Genomic DNA, 15,446 nt, shown 5'->3' on the forward strand with positions numbered 1-15,446 from the left:
TGGCTATCAGTTCACTAAAAGCATCTTTACTGTTCCACTTACCTGGGCTTTTTTGTTATTGTTTTTTCCTCTAGTGCAGATAAATTAAACCCAAGAACCAGCCTAACCACAGAGCCAAGTGTATCCATCAGGCCTCTTTCAACAGAGGCACTTAGGAGCTCCTCAACTGAGACTTGTCACAAAGCAGTGCCTTCCTGAAAGCAGAGGTTGCTGTCAGCCCACAGTCTCTGGCATGGGGCTGCCAGGGTCACCCTGAGCCAGCAGCATGTCCCTGTCTCACTGCAGTGCTGCCCCTGCCCCTCCTTGCCTCCTGCCTTTTTGCAGCCACTCCCATCAGGACATCTGCAAGAAATGCCAGGAAACCACCCAAGATTGCCTGTCCCTGATGCTACAGGAAACACGAGCAGCTGGGAAGCTCTTGTTTCAATTTCTCTTCTCAGGACAGCACTAGCAGCTCTGTGGAGGGGAGCTGGAAGGGAGGAGTGCAGGGAGATGCTCTCAGCCCTGCTCACCATGTGAAACCAAGCCAAAAGCCTGGGGAAGGGCTGCAGGGGCAGGCCAGGGGAGCTGGGGGTGCTTTGCAGGTGGAGAAGGAGGAGCATGCAAGAGATCCTGCAGAGCCCAGGGGAGATGGGAGTGGCTGACAGGTGGCACATGGAGGTTATGGCATCTGCCAGGATGTGGGGAGGGCAGGATTTGGGGAACCCAAATGTGCTGAGCAGCCTTCTGTGAAGCCCTTGGGACTTCCAGCCTGGAAGAGGAGCTCCTGTACTGGGCATCTGGGCTAAGAGATAAACCTCCTCCAGAGCTTGAGAGTTTAAACACCCCCATGTGAGAGCACTGTCAGGAGCAAGGGGTAAATCGTGGCAGTGCTGAAGCTGGGAACCAAGGAACATGAAAACCAGGGGTAAATTTTACTTGCCTGAACACACAGTAGAACATTTACCAAAACTGTCCAAGGTGTTTTCCCAATAAGCTAAGCACTTCACTGCCTGCCAAACCCAGATTCTTCTCAGAGATTTAAGGCTCTTCCTCATTTGAATTGCAGTAATGAACTAATACTTTTGAGTGCCTCCAGCTGCCAGCAGCTGCCTTAGACTGAATTGCACCCAGGAGCTTTCCCAGGACCTGCAGAGCTCTCCAGCCCAGCCCAGGCAGCAGGAGCAGCCCTCTGCAGATGCTGCTCCACGCAGACCCAGCAGGGCAGGGCTGTCCATATGGACTCTGGCTGGGGTGGCAGAGCCACCAGCACAGGCTCCAGCGTGGCTTTCCTGGCTTTGTTGACGGGTAAAGCTTTATCACTGTTAAAACACCATTTGTTGCTGTGACTTTTCCCCCCCTTCTTAAATGTCAACTTGAAAAGAAAAATTCGGGAAAGGTCACTTACCAGAGAGACTGGCACAGCTCCAGTCACTTGGATAAACATGTGTAGGGTCAGCTGCTGCAAGAGGGGATTTTAAACCAGTTATTTACCTGGTTGAACAAGTGTTGTGTTTCTGCAAAAGAGTGAGACTTTGTGTACCTTGCAGGAGGCAATCAATCTCCTCACCAGCCATCCATTGCTGCTGGGATTATTAACCTTTTGGGACACCCAGGTGGAGAAGATGCTTAGCTCAGGATGCCAAATTTCCTATTTAAGGGAGCATGAGCACCCGTGAAATCCCCAGGCTGACTCTGAAGACTGGGACACAGGGACTGACACTATGGAGAGCTGCTCAGCAGCAACCTCACTGCACCCCTTCCTCAGGTGGGACCCTCCTGGCTGCTCTGCACCCCTGCATGGCATGGGGCTGGTCACCACTGCTTCTTCAGGCCACTTGAGCCATTAATTCTGGGCTGGAAGCAAAGTGCCAGAGACCCCAATAGTGAGGAGCAGCATTACCCATACCTGGCTGCAGGCAGAGCAGACCTGGAGCAAGGTGCACTGGGTCTCACTTCCATGGCAGCCTGAGACTGAGTGCTCCCTGCCCTCCTGCTTTGCCAGCTGGTTAAAAAGGGTAACAGCAACACCCCTGAAAAATCCCCAGCTACCCAAAGGCACAGGTGACCAGGGGCTGCTTTTGCAATGCAGTCAGCAGGTGTGCTGATAAGGAGCAGCCCCTGCAGGCACAGCCCCCTGATGCCCTTTATCTGCTGCCTCTGCACTTCAGCTCAGCAGGTACTTTTGCCTCTCACCTGGTGAGTTTCTGCCACTCTGCTGAATGTGCTGGCTGCAGCCAAGAAAAGGATTTGACTAAAATAACAAACCATTGTATTCCTGTCCCAGCCTTCCCTATGGCTGCTCAACAAGGGAAACTTCACAATTCTGTTGAACACAATCTGTTGATTTTCACCCTTGTTTATAAGCAGTATGCTATTTATGACTTGCCCAGAGCACTCCATAGCTCAGTAGTCCCCAAACCAGCACACAGACCAGAGCACTTCCCATGACTCCACAGCCAGATGAGGCTGCTGCTGATTGTGCTTCCAAACCACCTCCAGCTGAACACACTTGGCTGATGGAGGTCCTGCCTGAGAGGGGCACCCTCTCCATCCCCCAGCATCCCCTCACTGCCCAGCATCCTTCCTGCACCCAGCACCTCTGCAAGGGCTTGGATGAGGCCATTACCTCCACAAGCTGGGAAAGCTGGAGGCACTCCAGAGGACTGGCAGGCAGGGAATGGCTTTGGGAGTGCTGCTCCATGGTCAGCCCCTGTGGCCAGGCTTGCTGAGCAGCTTCCCAGCAGCAGCCCCTGTTCCAGGGGAGGAGAGTGTGCTCCTGCCAGACCTTCAGCAGCCCCAGCTCCTTCTCCAGAGAGACCAAGCCACGATGCACGCCAGGCCAGACCAAGGGCTTTGGCACCAGAACCCTTCCCACAGCAAAACAGGCACTCACTGTCTGTGATGGAGTTCAGCTCAGCTGAGAGTGCTCACTCCCAGATAAAAGCTGAGCACACAGCCTTACCCAGGACACTCCCAGGCTCTGGGCACCTGAAGGCTCATGCTGACCTTGTAAGGAAAGCTGTGCCAGCCAGGGAGCCCAGGCCAGCCCCATCCCAAACAGGCAGTGCTGCTGGAACACACAGCTCACAGCTCTGTGCCTCCAGCAGCCGCACAAGGGGGCACGGCCAGAGAGGGCAAGGTCAAAGGCACGAGGGCTCTGCTCTGTGGGAAACCACCTCCATGAGCCTTTCAGGAGTTCAGCTACACACAAGAGATGTCAGCAGTGGGAAAAGGGCAGCTGCTGGTGCTGCCAGTAAAAGCAAAAAAAAAGGAGAAATCAGCCCACCGCAGCTTCCGATCGGATGTGACAGCGCTGTCTGAGCTCCTCAGCAACCCCAGGGAGTGCTGCAAGTGCAGCAGGAGACCAGGAGCTGCCAAGGGAGGGGAAGAGAGAGCTCAGGGCTGTGGGGAGGGGAGCCACCTAAAGCAGCCCTGACTGTGCACTGACCTGCAGGCAGCTCTCTGAGCCTGCTCACACACAGCTTGGAGGCAGCCCAGGTTCTGGTTCCATGTGTGCCACAGCCCTGCTAATGCTCCTGCCCCATCCTGGCAGCCTGCCCCCAGCAAGGGGTGGGATTTTCCAAGAAAACCAGAGACAGATTGTTCTGTATAGCTGGGGAAACCGAGAGCCTCTAGCATCCCTGTGCTGGCCAGGGAAGATGGCTGCAGGCAGCCTGTTCCCAAACAGAGCAAAGCATTCCCACCAGGCCCCCACGCCCTTGGAATAATTCACTTTTTGTGGAATCCAGGCACTTAAAAAAAAAAAAAAAAAAGGCAAAAACAACACAGAAAACCCTTCCCCAAGCCTGGAGCAATATTTTGTCTGTAAATAATCTAGAGAGCAAGGTCACATTCCCAAGTGAGCACACTGTGGGGAGGGTGGGCAGGGGGCAGAGGGGGATGTGGAACAGGGAATGCACAACCCCCAGCCCCGGGCACAGCCAGGCTGGGGACCAGGGGAGCAGGAAAAGGGAGTTGGGGGAGAAGGCAGAGCAGAAAAGGGCTCTAGGGGTAAGAGGCAAGATGATTTCATCTTTCACCAGCTGTCCCTGAAGCAGGGACAAATCTGCCACCTCCATCCTCCCACACTCCAGCACATCTCACCCCTGGCAGGTTGGTGTGTGTGTGGCACAGAGCTGAGGCACAGGGCTCAGCCTGCCCTGCTGAGGGATGGTGGCAGCAGCTCAGGGGGCCCGAGCTGCCCTGCTCACCTGGGAGCACCTGCACCACTGCTGCAATGCTGGAGCCATGCACAGTGCCAGGGAAGCTGGGGCTGTCCTGCCCCGGTGCTCCCTGCAGGGATGGCACACAGTGGCACCCCTGGCACTCCTGGGCCTGTGCCAAAGGCACTGAAGGCCAGGCTTTCCTGCCCTGCTGCTGGAGCAGGCTCTCAGTGGCAGCCCCAGCGTGGCCAGAGCTGCACCCTGCCAAGGGACAGCTCCCAGGCCAGCAGGGATGAGCCTCTCACAGCTCAAAGCCCTGCCAGCCGTGCAGGAAGGGCAGCAGGGACACTCTGGGAACCACCCACAGCCCGCAGGGAGCAGATGGCAGAACAAACAGCGCCGGGGTTTCTGTTTCACATAATCTTCTGCCCTGCTCACTCCCACACGTAACCTTTTCCTCCCATGGAGCAGGACTTGGCTTGGAAAAAGCAACCAGGAAAGCTGGAAGGGTTTCAGAGTGGCAGGTGTTCTGCTCTGAACATCACCAAGGACAACACACAGACCCCAGATGATTTTTCTTTTATTTAAAAACAGACACAGGCAAGATTTGTGCTGTTTTGTGCTTTTTTTTCAGAAGAGTTTGTGAGTAATTATTTTTCCTTTTTCTAGATGAGGAGAAGGGTGATGCTGCTGTGGCAGAGGGCTGCCTACAGGAGTGAGAACACTCAAGGATGGCAGGTTCTTCATGCCACAGCACTGAGTGACCTGTGCTGTGCTCAGGCTGGGACTGCCAGTCAGGCACTGCAGGTCTCTGTCCTTCAGGGCACGTAGGTGTTTGGGAAAAAAAAAAAAGAAAAAAAAAAGGGGGAAAATATTCAAACCTTGCACATTTTACAGACTATCCAGAGCCAGAAAGTTCAGGGGTTTCTGTCACAGCCAGTGGTGCTCCTTTGCTTGGGCTATGTGAGGATCCAGCCCCTCCTCAGAACCACCACCAATCCAGCAGGGTATGAGATGCTCAGGGAGCCTCATCACTTGAGGCTCTCAGTATCATTAGGGTCCACATTTGAATCTCTGCTGGATATCAGGAAACAAGCATTTGCCTTGCCTGTAAAGCACCATCAGCTCCCAGCTGCCACTGATCACACCACCACGTTTTACAAGGTTGTTTCACACACAGCTGGTGGAATTTGTTCCTGCTCATGCATCAGAATCATCCATCGGTGTCACCTAACCACCACCCACCCTGCACAGCACCTTGTGGCCACTCCCTCATGGGCCTGTGCTGGGCACCAAGAGCAGCCATGCCCATGCCAGGGGCAGCACAGCACTGGGTGCACCCAGCAGGCAGAGCTGGCAGCCCTGGGGCACATCCCCTGCCTAAGGACAGGGGGGAAGCCCCTGGTGGGGGCACAAAGCAGCCATGCCCAGCCAGAGGAGCAGCAGGGTCAGCCCCTGTGCCAGCAGGCTGGGGGATGAGATTTTACTGGCAGTTCCCAGAGAGAGAGGAGTTTCCACTGTGTGCCCTGCACCAACTCCTCACCTGAGCCACATGGCTCTGCCTGTGTTTTGGGAGTTCCCAATGAGCTCATCATAAAGCTTCATAATTAATGTTTCAAAATTAATTACAGCACCCTGGGATTCTCCTGAAGACAACAATAGCTACAAGGAAGAAGCCAACCAGCCATTAGGTAGCTCAGCACAAACAGTGCTCTCTCCCCAGCCTTTGATGAAGTCAATGGTTTTGCCCTTTTGCTATTATGCATTGCAAATTGAAAGTCAGAACTCCTGGCTTTGGTGTCAGGCTGCAGAGCAGAGCTCCAGCTGCCGTGTCCAGTCCCCCCGAGGTGCAAAGCAGCACAGAAACCTCCCCTGTGCTCAGACTGAGCCAGGCCACCCTTCCCCACACAGCTTCTCAAGGGTATCAGCCACATTTGATAACAAAGAAAGACAGCACCAGATGCTGTAAGCAGGGTGTGGGGTTCCTGCTGTTACTCACCGTGTGCTGAGCTGCTCAGACAAACAAAAGAGCAGGTTGGGTCAAACACAAGAACTTCCTCAAGTGAACTGTACTCACAGGTCAGGATCATTAAAGGGATTAAATCCAGAAAGCACCAAGTTTCTGCAGTGGCTCTCTGCACACAGGTTTCCAATGCCCTGCACTGCAGTCTCTTACTACAGACCTCCAGTTTCATTCACCCCCATGGCCAGCGTGGCCCCAAATGAATTTAAGCACTCATTTTAACAAGTTTAATTCTTAACTGAAAGAAATGTGCAACACACACCAGCTTGGGTGAGCACCCAGAAACCATGAGATTGCCAAGGGGCAAGTATCAGTTCCAGGCTGTAGTGCTAGAAACTTACCACAGGCTGGGCAGAAGGACAGAGCCTGTTTGAAAAGAGACTTTGACAAAGAAAGCCAGGTCCTCTCTTCCACCTCTCATTTGAATTAAACAAATAGACCAAGCCCAGGCACAGAAAAAATCCAACAAAATGATCTCGTCAGTTCAGCAGAGAGTTGACTTTTAGACTTCCTGCACTTGACTTCAAGTAAATCAGGATTTCATGTTTTTATTTTTAACTCTGTTCTCATTTAAAAACTTCAGTTAGTGACAGGATAATTGTTAACAGTTTGAAGATAACATTTAAAAGTGTTCCTAATAATGGCAGCATTTAAGAAGGAGTTACACCGATACCTTTTAAACCTGAAAGCAAGTGATTTCCCAGCTATGACTGCTCTCTCCACACAGCATTTTCTCTTGGCAAGGACAACCCAGCTGGAGTCTGGTACAGAAAGCAGTTGGAGAAACAGAAGTGAAACTCAGAAGTTTCTTTTCCTTATCTAAATAGAATGAGCACAAGAAGTGAAATTTCATGAATAAATGCTGTGCCACTTGACCTTTTTCTTTCCAGTGATTCTCTGGGGGTTTTTGGCTGTCCAACTGCTCTGTCATTTGTAACAGGGCTCCCCTGTCCCACCCAGGCTTGGGTACCACCCTGCAGTGTGCATGGGCAGAAAAGGACACAGCACCAGCACCAATTTCTCCAGTGAGACGTGCCAGACCAGATATTTTGCATACCACAGCAAAGCAGTTCACCACCTGCCATACAACACCAGCCTGTAACTCACATTTTTTGAGCTCTAACAGTGCCTCATTTTTTCCAAGTCAAAAAGAAACCCACTGGCCACTTCAGCAGTCGTAAGGCTGATGAGTAAATTGCTTTTTCCTTTAATGAGCAGCTGGGCTGCTGCAACAGCACTGCAACCTTGGCCTGTGGTTACAACGTGTGCCCCTTCAGAACAGATCAGAACTGGGCAGGCAGCAGGTGCAGCACCAGCAGGTAACACTGACAGCTCCTGTCAGAACACTGTGAGCACCACTGTAAACTGGGAACACTGCTTTTCCCAGCCCTCAGCCCTGCACAGGTCTTCACACACAGCACAGCAGGAAAGACTCAAAACTGGTGACGGAAGAGCCCAGCCAGCACCTTCACTCCTTTTCTCTCAAATGCAGGTCCTGCCAGCACTCAGAGCCTTGAGGCAAGCCAGGATTCTGCAGGCAGAGGCCCTGCAGCTTTGCTGATGTGCAGATAGGACGAGCCTGCTGCATCCCCCACAGGCCTGGGAAGTACAACAGTGCTGGAGAGACAGAAGCTGCCCTGAGGATCAGACACAGCCTTGCACGGAAACACCACCTACTCCCCCCTTCTGCATTTAAAGGAAGGAACAGCAGCATCTTGCTTCCCTCTTCTGAGGCAGAAAAGCAGATGAGCAGCAGTTTTCAATTGAGAAATGCATTACTTCATTGAGACAAACTGTGAAGCTGAAACTGAAATATTTTTTTTAAAAATCAGAAGTCATGCAAATGGAAGTTAGTCTGAACTGCCCTGAAGTCAACAGGGCTCCAGTGATTTTAAGTTCTCCTCTTCAATCCCACATTCCCACGTCAGCAGAGAGCAGCTCAGGGAGCTTGGCTCTGGCTAGGGTGGGCAGCTGCCCTCCTATGCCAGGTTCCAGCAGCCTGGGCAGAGCTGCACTGCAGCCTCCTGACTCAGCTTGCAGCTTTCCTGGCTCTTAGAAAGCCCACTCCCAGCTTCTCCCAGGCCAAGAAAGACTGGCAGATGCTCCTCAAGCTGCACTTTGGAAAGGGTCAGGTTTACACCAAAAGCTGATGTGACCGTTAAAGGACATTTCCAGGCTGGGTTTGTCTGGGGTTTTTTCACTTTTCCAGAGCACACTGTAAAAGCCAGCATAAATATCCTCTCTGCTATTGTTTTTGTGGAGCCTGCCAGATCAGATTACACTGAAAATCAAGATACAGATATTTTATCTTTGTTCTGTTTGGCACGGGAGGGACATCTGACCTCTGCTTAGTGCATTTCTTGCCCTGTTGTTCCCCATGCTTTTCATCACACAACCCTGTAAGCATCCCACATTTTAGAGACTACTCTCAGTTCCCAAGACCCACCAGCTCATTCCCACTGTGGACAAAGTTTTAGGGCACTGGATGACTGCAGGCAGATACACAGATCACTGAGCTGCCACACACGGGTGTCAGCCCTGCAGGAACCTGAGAGAGGAACTGAGCACAGCCCTGCACCATGGGCTCCTAATCCCCTTACTGAGAGGAGGCAAGCTGGAGGTTAGAGAACTGGAAGTTGGAGAACAAGCAGACGTTTATTCCGAGCCAGCAGAGTGAGGGGGAGGACCAGCAGCTCCTTCCTGCCTGTGAGGGACTTACCATCCCTGAATGCCCCTTTTTGTCCCTGTCCCCACATCTGTGGCCAGCCAGCACAAGGCTGCTCTGTCCAGCACGCCTGCCTCAGGGCCCAGTGGCCAGCAGAAGGAGAAGCAGGGTGGCCACTGCCAGCCACAGGGATGCTGACCTGGCTGCCAGGCCGAGCTTTCCCAAGAGGAAGTTGGCTGCCCACTGGACGTGCAGCTTGAGCAGGCATCAGAGCGCCCAGACTGGAGACAGGGACAGGAGACCAGCCTGTAAAAGAGTAAAGCCCAACACCCTCAAAGAGTACAGCTGCTCAGGAAGACTAATCCAGGAAGGTTGAACTCCACCAACACATTGCACAGTTGTCATCATAACATGGACCAGAAACTTCCATTTCAGTAAAAAAGCATGCACGTGTGAGAGAGGCAGCAGCAGAGAAGAAACAAGACCTCTGTCACTCTCTACAAGCAGGAGCAGCTCTCAGAGGAGCCTAATTGCACCCACCTATGTTAAACTTTGGCCTACAAAACCACCAGGTTGCTTCCAAACACGATGCTGAAGATGGACCTTTTGGATGGGATTTTCCACTCAGGCTGTGTCAGCTCTAGTTTGGAGTGCAGGACTGCTCCGGAGACTGGTATCAAACTGCTCTGGTGCTCCACCAGTCCTTGTCTCAGGTCAAAGCACCAGCAATACAGTGAATATAAACTGATGGATCCAGGTAACCACCAAAACACTCACTGTCTGAGCAGCAGCACTCATCTGACCTAATAATCAGAAAGGTTTTTTAAAATAAAAATACTTGACATTTATTCACCTTTGAAGTCACCATAGTAAAATTGTACACGTTGTGAGTAACCCAGGAACATTATTCAAAAGCTACCAGAAACATAAGGCAATTTGTACAACCATTGAAAGAAATACACAGCATTTTGAAACAGAGTGAAATATTACTAAAACAAGACAACGCTTGATACACACTAGAGTGACGAGAACCAGCATTAAGTTTTAAACAAAAATAAAGATGTCATGGCTACAAGTATTATACAGTGATAAATACTTCAAAAATATATTAAGATATATGGAAATTCTCACTTTGTAAGGGAAATCCAGAGAAATTCCAGCCTTCACTGGATTTCAATATACCAATTAAGGTTTAATATTTAAATTCTTTTCCTTTCAGTAGGAACCAGTACTGCAGCCATTACCATCCTGTGTCAATACTTACCTTCTTGTAGTGTAATGAATTCAGCCTTATGTTACATTAAGCCCTAATGCTTCTAGCATCACAGGCACCAACTGCCCTAAATCAACAAATGAGTTGCCTTTTGATTACAAGTGCTGTGCACGTTTGAAGCCATAAACCACGTTAGATCACAGTCAAGGTTCGCCCACTTTACAGCATTAATGAAGGCGGGTTCCAAACTTGCCTCCACGTAAATGAGACATCTTGAACGGAGGGTTTAGTAGTAGCAAGCCCACCATAATGTTTTCCTAGCATAACACCAAGCACTCAGAAGTTACAGTACATGAACCATGCTAAAGTTTAGGTTACACCTTCAAAAAAGAAAGTCCAGACAGAGGGTGTTTGGAGACAAGGGGTTTTGAACACACACAAATAGTGCTCTAGTATACATCTGTCTGTGCCGTCACTGGGTAGTGAGTGAAGCAGTTTATGGCCAAGGATTTGGTGAGGCAGTTTTCTGAGCCAGTTTAAAAATATAGACTTCTTCTTAGAGGGTCTGTTCTATAGAAAATAAAGTGAAATCTGGTAAACTGTCAGTTTTGAGAGTACTTTCCCTGGGCAAGATGCGTCGGTGTCCTACCGCACCAGGAGGAACGCCAGCCCCGCCATGCCGATGCCCGCCGCTGCCGCCACGATGGCGTTGCCAATGGTGCTGCTCTGCTCAGCTGCCTCCGAGCCTGGTCTGCCGAAGAACCGACAGAATCCATCCTGCAACACCAACAGAAAGGACACTCAGTTGTTTAGCTCGCAGTTAAACTGGGTTTCTTTAACAAGCCTTTGAGTTTCATCCTCCCAGCTCAGCCTCTGTCAGCTGCAGGTCTCTGTTCCAGTCATGGAAGTCTAAACCCACTGCCTTGGGCACAGGCAAAAGCATTTTGTGAGAGCTTCTGCACAAGGCAACAGAAAGGAGTAGCTACAAGTGCTTGCATACTTAGCTCAAGAGACAATTGGATACTTCCTATTGAGATGCTCAGTGTGTCATTACATATTTCTGCCCTTTTAGGCAAGTTTCTGATGGAAGCTGCCAGCACTGTTCCTCCTACTTTAAGTTTCAGAAAGCATCTCAAACACAGGATATGGAAATTTCCACTTTTAAGACAGGAGGCCAAAGCCAGTCCCATCTCTGTGGATGTGAGACTGATTACACACTCTCTTGGAAAGGCCGGGTGGACACTGCTCAGAGCTGACCTATGACAGAGCAAAGCTGGCAGCTGCTCTCCCAGATCATTGTGATAATCAGAAGTGGCAGCAATACAACTCCAGATGGTCATGTTTGAACTCTGCTCCGCAGATGTCTATGTAAACAAGTTATACTCTTAATTTCTTCCGGAACTTTGTTCTTTACACTTTGATTTGTGCGAACAGGCAATAGGATTTTGCCAATTTTGCCAAGTGACAGTGTCCTCTGCAGCCAACCACCACACTGTTCTGAGCGGCCAGATGGACCAGTGACCACTGGAAAACCAAGTTCATTTTGGTCTCTGGAAAAGTCAACTAAACCAGTGGCTACTTCCCTTCCTTTCTATTTTTAGTGCTTATTTGTACTGACAAAATATTCCACTAGGACTGGAAATAGGAAACGAGCAGTTTTGTGGGATAGCTGACATTTTGTTCAGAAATGCAGGCAGAGCTGCACCAACGCCTTAAAAGCTGGACCTCCAAGTGTGCATCTCTCGGGGTGGACAAAATACCCACACTTTCCTCCCCAGGCCCGACCTGACCGGCTTCGGGACGGACAGAACAGGAGCCGCAGGTCTGCAGGCTGAGCGCCTTAATACACAGGTGTGCTTAAGGACAGGCACAGGTTTGTGCTCACACCTGGGACAGGACCTGTGCCAGCCTGCTCGCCGAAATCCACAGGCTGCGGAGCCGAGGGGAAGGGAAACCTCGCTCCCTCAACCAGCAACATCGCTCCTGCGGGATCGGGCGGCTGCATCCCCACGGGGCCGTGAGCGGGCACCCGCAGGCACCCCAATGGCCCAGCGAGCACCCACCGCGTGTCGCGATAGTCAGCATCCCCCGGGGATACATCGCATGTCGCGATGGCCAGCAGCCCCTAGGGACACACCGCGTGTGTCGCGATGGCCACCATCCCCCGGTTACACAGTACGTGTCGCGATGGCCACCATCCCCGGGGACACACCGCGTGTCGCGATGGCCACCATCCCCTAGGGTCACAAATCGTGTCGCGATGGTCACCATCCCCTAGGGTCACAAATCGTGTCGCGATGGCCAGCAGCCCCCGGGGACACACCGCGTGTCGCGATGGCCACCATCCCCTAGGGTCACAAATCGTGTCGCGATGGCCACCATCCCCGAGGGTCACAAATCGTGTCGCGATGGCCAGCAGCCCCCGGGTGCCCGCCCATCGCCGGCAGTGAGGCGGGCACGTCTCCCCCGGGACGAGCCGCCGCACGGAGCCGGGGTCCGTCCTGCCCCGCTAACCGGGGATGGGGTGAGGGTCCCGGCAGCCGCCCCAGGCCGCTCCCGCCGCCCCGTCCCCGCTCACCCATCCGCCGTGCGCCTCCAGCCACTCGCCGCGCTCCTCGGCCAGGTAGGCGGCCAGGTGAGCGGCCAGGCAGCGCGGCCCGTCGCTGCAGCCCCGCTCGGCCAGCGCGGCCGCCAGCGTGCCGGCGAACACCACGAGCGCCAGCAGCCGGCCCCAGTTGAGGCCGCCGTCGGCCTCCAGCTGCGCCGCCACCCTGGCCAGCAGCGCGGCCGCCTCCCGCGGCTCGGCCCGCGCCAGCGGCGCGCAGGAGCGGAAGAAGGGCCGCTCCTGCCGCTCCAGCTCGGCCGCCGCCCGCCGCAGCGTGCCCGCCGTGGGGCTGCAGGGCAGCGCGGCGCTGCCGGCGCGGTGCTGGAAGTAATCCTCCAGCAGCAGCGCCGTCTCCTCCTTCAGCGAGCGCGGCATGGCGGCTGCCCACGGCGGCAGCCCCGCAGCAGCAGCTGCCGCCGACTAAGAGGCGGGGCGGCCCCTCCGCCCGGCCCGGTCCGGCCCGGCCCGGCCCGGCCCACCCGGACTCCCCTCCTCCGGGGAGGGGCCAAGCGGGCACGTTCCCATCGGGAGGGACCGCCCGCATCCCTGGAAAGACATCTGCGGCACACTGCTGCGGGCCTCGCTGGGCAGCTGAGGGATTTACCGGGTGCTGGCTCTCAAATACGTGTTTTCATCCCTTTTGGCTTTTTTGTTCCACATTTGTTCCCGCCCGAACCTGTATTCTTTTCATCAAAGGAGATACAGGTTTTTCAGGGTCATGAGGTGAGTTTTTTACCCAGCAAATGCAGTGGCCTTTGCTTTTTGATGAGCATATAGGCAAAATATAGGATTAGGACCTTCATGGCGCAAAGTCGGGCCCTGCACACTGTTAGATAAAGCAGCTGAGAACAGCGCTGGCCAAGGGTGTCATTTGCAGAGCACACGGGACACCTTCCCTGCATCCCGGCCGTGCCGGGGCAGCTCCGAGAGCATCAGCTGCTCCCCAGCCTATCGGGACTGCCCTGAACACCGCCCCAAGCGCGGTGCAGGCCCGGCACAGGGCACATGGCACAGGGCACATGGCAGAGGGTACCCGGCATAGGACACAGGGTACACCCAGCCTGTGCGTCCTGCTCAGTGCCCTTTGCAGGTGAGCTGCTGAAGGTGCCAGGGCAAAGCGTGGCGGTGCCCACGCTGTCACAGCCCAGCCCTGCTGTGCCCATGCTGGCACAGGCACTGCTGCAGCCCCTGGCACTGTGGCTGCCTCACCTCTTGTCCCACAGCCGGCTCAAGGTGCCCAGTGTGTCAGCACAGCTTGGCTTCATTCCATCTGTCCTGAGATACAGCTGTCTCCATGTTACATCCCCATTAGAAAATCCAAAAATAGGTGGTTGGAATCAATCCTGTTGCAATTTCTCAGATCACTATCAAGAATTGGCCGGATCCCTTAGAGTCCCTCCTAAGGCGAACTTTAGTTCTACATCCCCATTCTTGGCTTTTGTTTTGTTTTGAAGCAGGAAAATAGAGTCTGTTTATGTGCTAGAGCAGTGGCTGGAATGAGATCTGTACTTTTCATAAGAGTTTTACACACATGTTTTTAAAACAATTTTCCCTTATGATTGTTAATCCTGGAGCAGGAATTTCCTATTGCATTCCTCACAATGAGTGCAAGAGGGAGAGGCTGCTCTTTCTCTAGCAATATCCTTTTCCACCTTTCCTTTTTATATAGCATTTTTGTTTAACAGGACAGGCCCCAGCTACAGCTCCTTTCTCTCCACACATTTATGGAATAGAGGTGTTTCTGACACAAATAGCTTGAAATACGAACAGGGAAATCTGGAAACCATGGGTTTTCCAAAGCCTCCCCAGACAGCCTTTAGTGAGCAAAAAACACAATGGGTACTTCAGTGTCCTGTTCCTCCAAGTGTCATTTATCTGATGGGAAGTTGAGGCCTATCCTGGTTGATGTTTTCACCATTACCTCAGGAACAAAGAGGTGATTTTCACAGGTGGCAAGCCCATGCACCCCCCCACACGAGTCCAAAGGCAGAGGCCCTGAAGTGCAAAACCCACAGCATTTCTCCATGCAAGAACAGAAGTGCAAGATGCAATGTCAGAGTCATTCTCTGGATCTGGTGACAGTTTGGACACTGATGTCACTCAGAACAAGCTGGCTCAGCACTTCCCCAGGCCCTCAGAAGAGGGGAAATGAAACAATGCACCTAAGTTAAGAAGGTGCTTTTTTCGGTGACTAAACTGAGCGCTTCCACAAGCCACCTTCAGGCTGACCATAAAACCCACACTGAAGTCGAGAGGACAGCTGGCCACAGCTCAGTTCTCTCCTGACAAGGCAGAAAGCTGAACTGCTGCACCTCCAGGTGATCTGCACATCTGATTTACCCAAAAAGTCATAGCCTGGGCCCTCAACAGAATTTCAGTGCCCAGCTTTTCACTGGCATCCTGCTGCAACCCAAGGAGCTCCCACAAAACACATACCCTGCATTTTCCAGTTCCTTCCACATATCCAACAAGGATCTGGAAAGAAAACATTACATTAGCTGGGATCCTTCTGAGCAGGAAAACAATCTGAGTTCTCGCCTCCTGAATCTAGGGGGAACTGAGGTGGCATTTCAAGCACTTCATGGGCTGCTCACTCCCATTTGCTGTGGTTCACCTTGGGTATTTCCAGAAGATATTCCAGAAGCAATTTTCTGGTAGATCTGGGTTTTACCTGAGATTTTTGCAGGAGAAATCATTAAAGAAACTGTGTGGTGCAAAAAGTTAATGTCAAAAAAAGCAAAGAAAAAAAAAATAGCTACCATTAAAAATACCTAAACAACGGGAAGAACTACTAC

General features: G+C 52.5%; 1 protein-coding gene across 1 annotated transcript; it reads right to left on the reverse strand.

Annotated features, from left to right (window-relative positions):
• Positions 1-9,652: 9,652 nt before the first annotated feature.
• Positions 9,653-13,126, reverse strand: BCL2L10 (BCL2 like 10). Its single transcript, XM_071441548.1, has 2 exons — positions 12,625-13,126; positions 9,653-10,823 (listed from the first exon to the last, which is right to left on the reverse strand). The coding sequence occupies exons 1-2, from the start codon at positions 13,024-13,026 to the stop codon at positions 10,692-10,694; spliced, it is 534 nt and encodes a 177-aa protein (XP_071297649.1). The 5' UTR covers positions 13,027-13,126; the 3' UTR covers positions 9,653-10,691.
• Positions 13,127-15,446: the final 2,320 nt, after the last annotated feature.

Source organism: Agelaius tricolor, unplaced genomic scaffold (assembly GCF_023055355.1).
Source record: "Agelaius tricolor isolate 1412-34295 unplaced genomic scaffold, bAgeTri1.0.p SCAF_16, whole genome shotgun sequence".
Taxonomy (NCBI): domain Eukaryota; kingdom Metazoa; phylum Chordata; class Aves; order Passeriformes; family Icteridae; genus Agelaius; species Agelaius tricolor.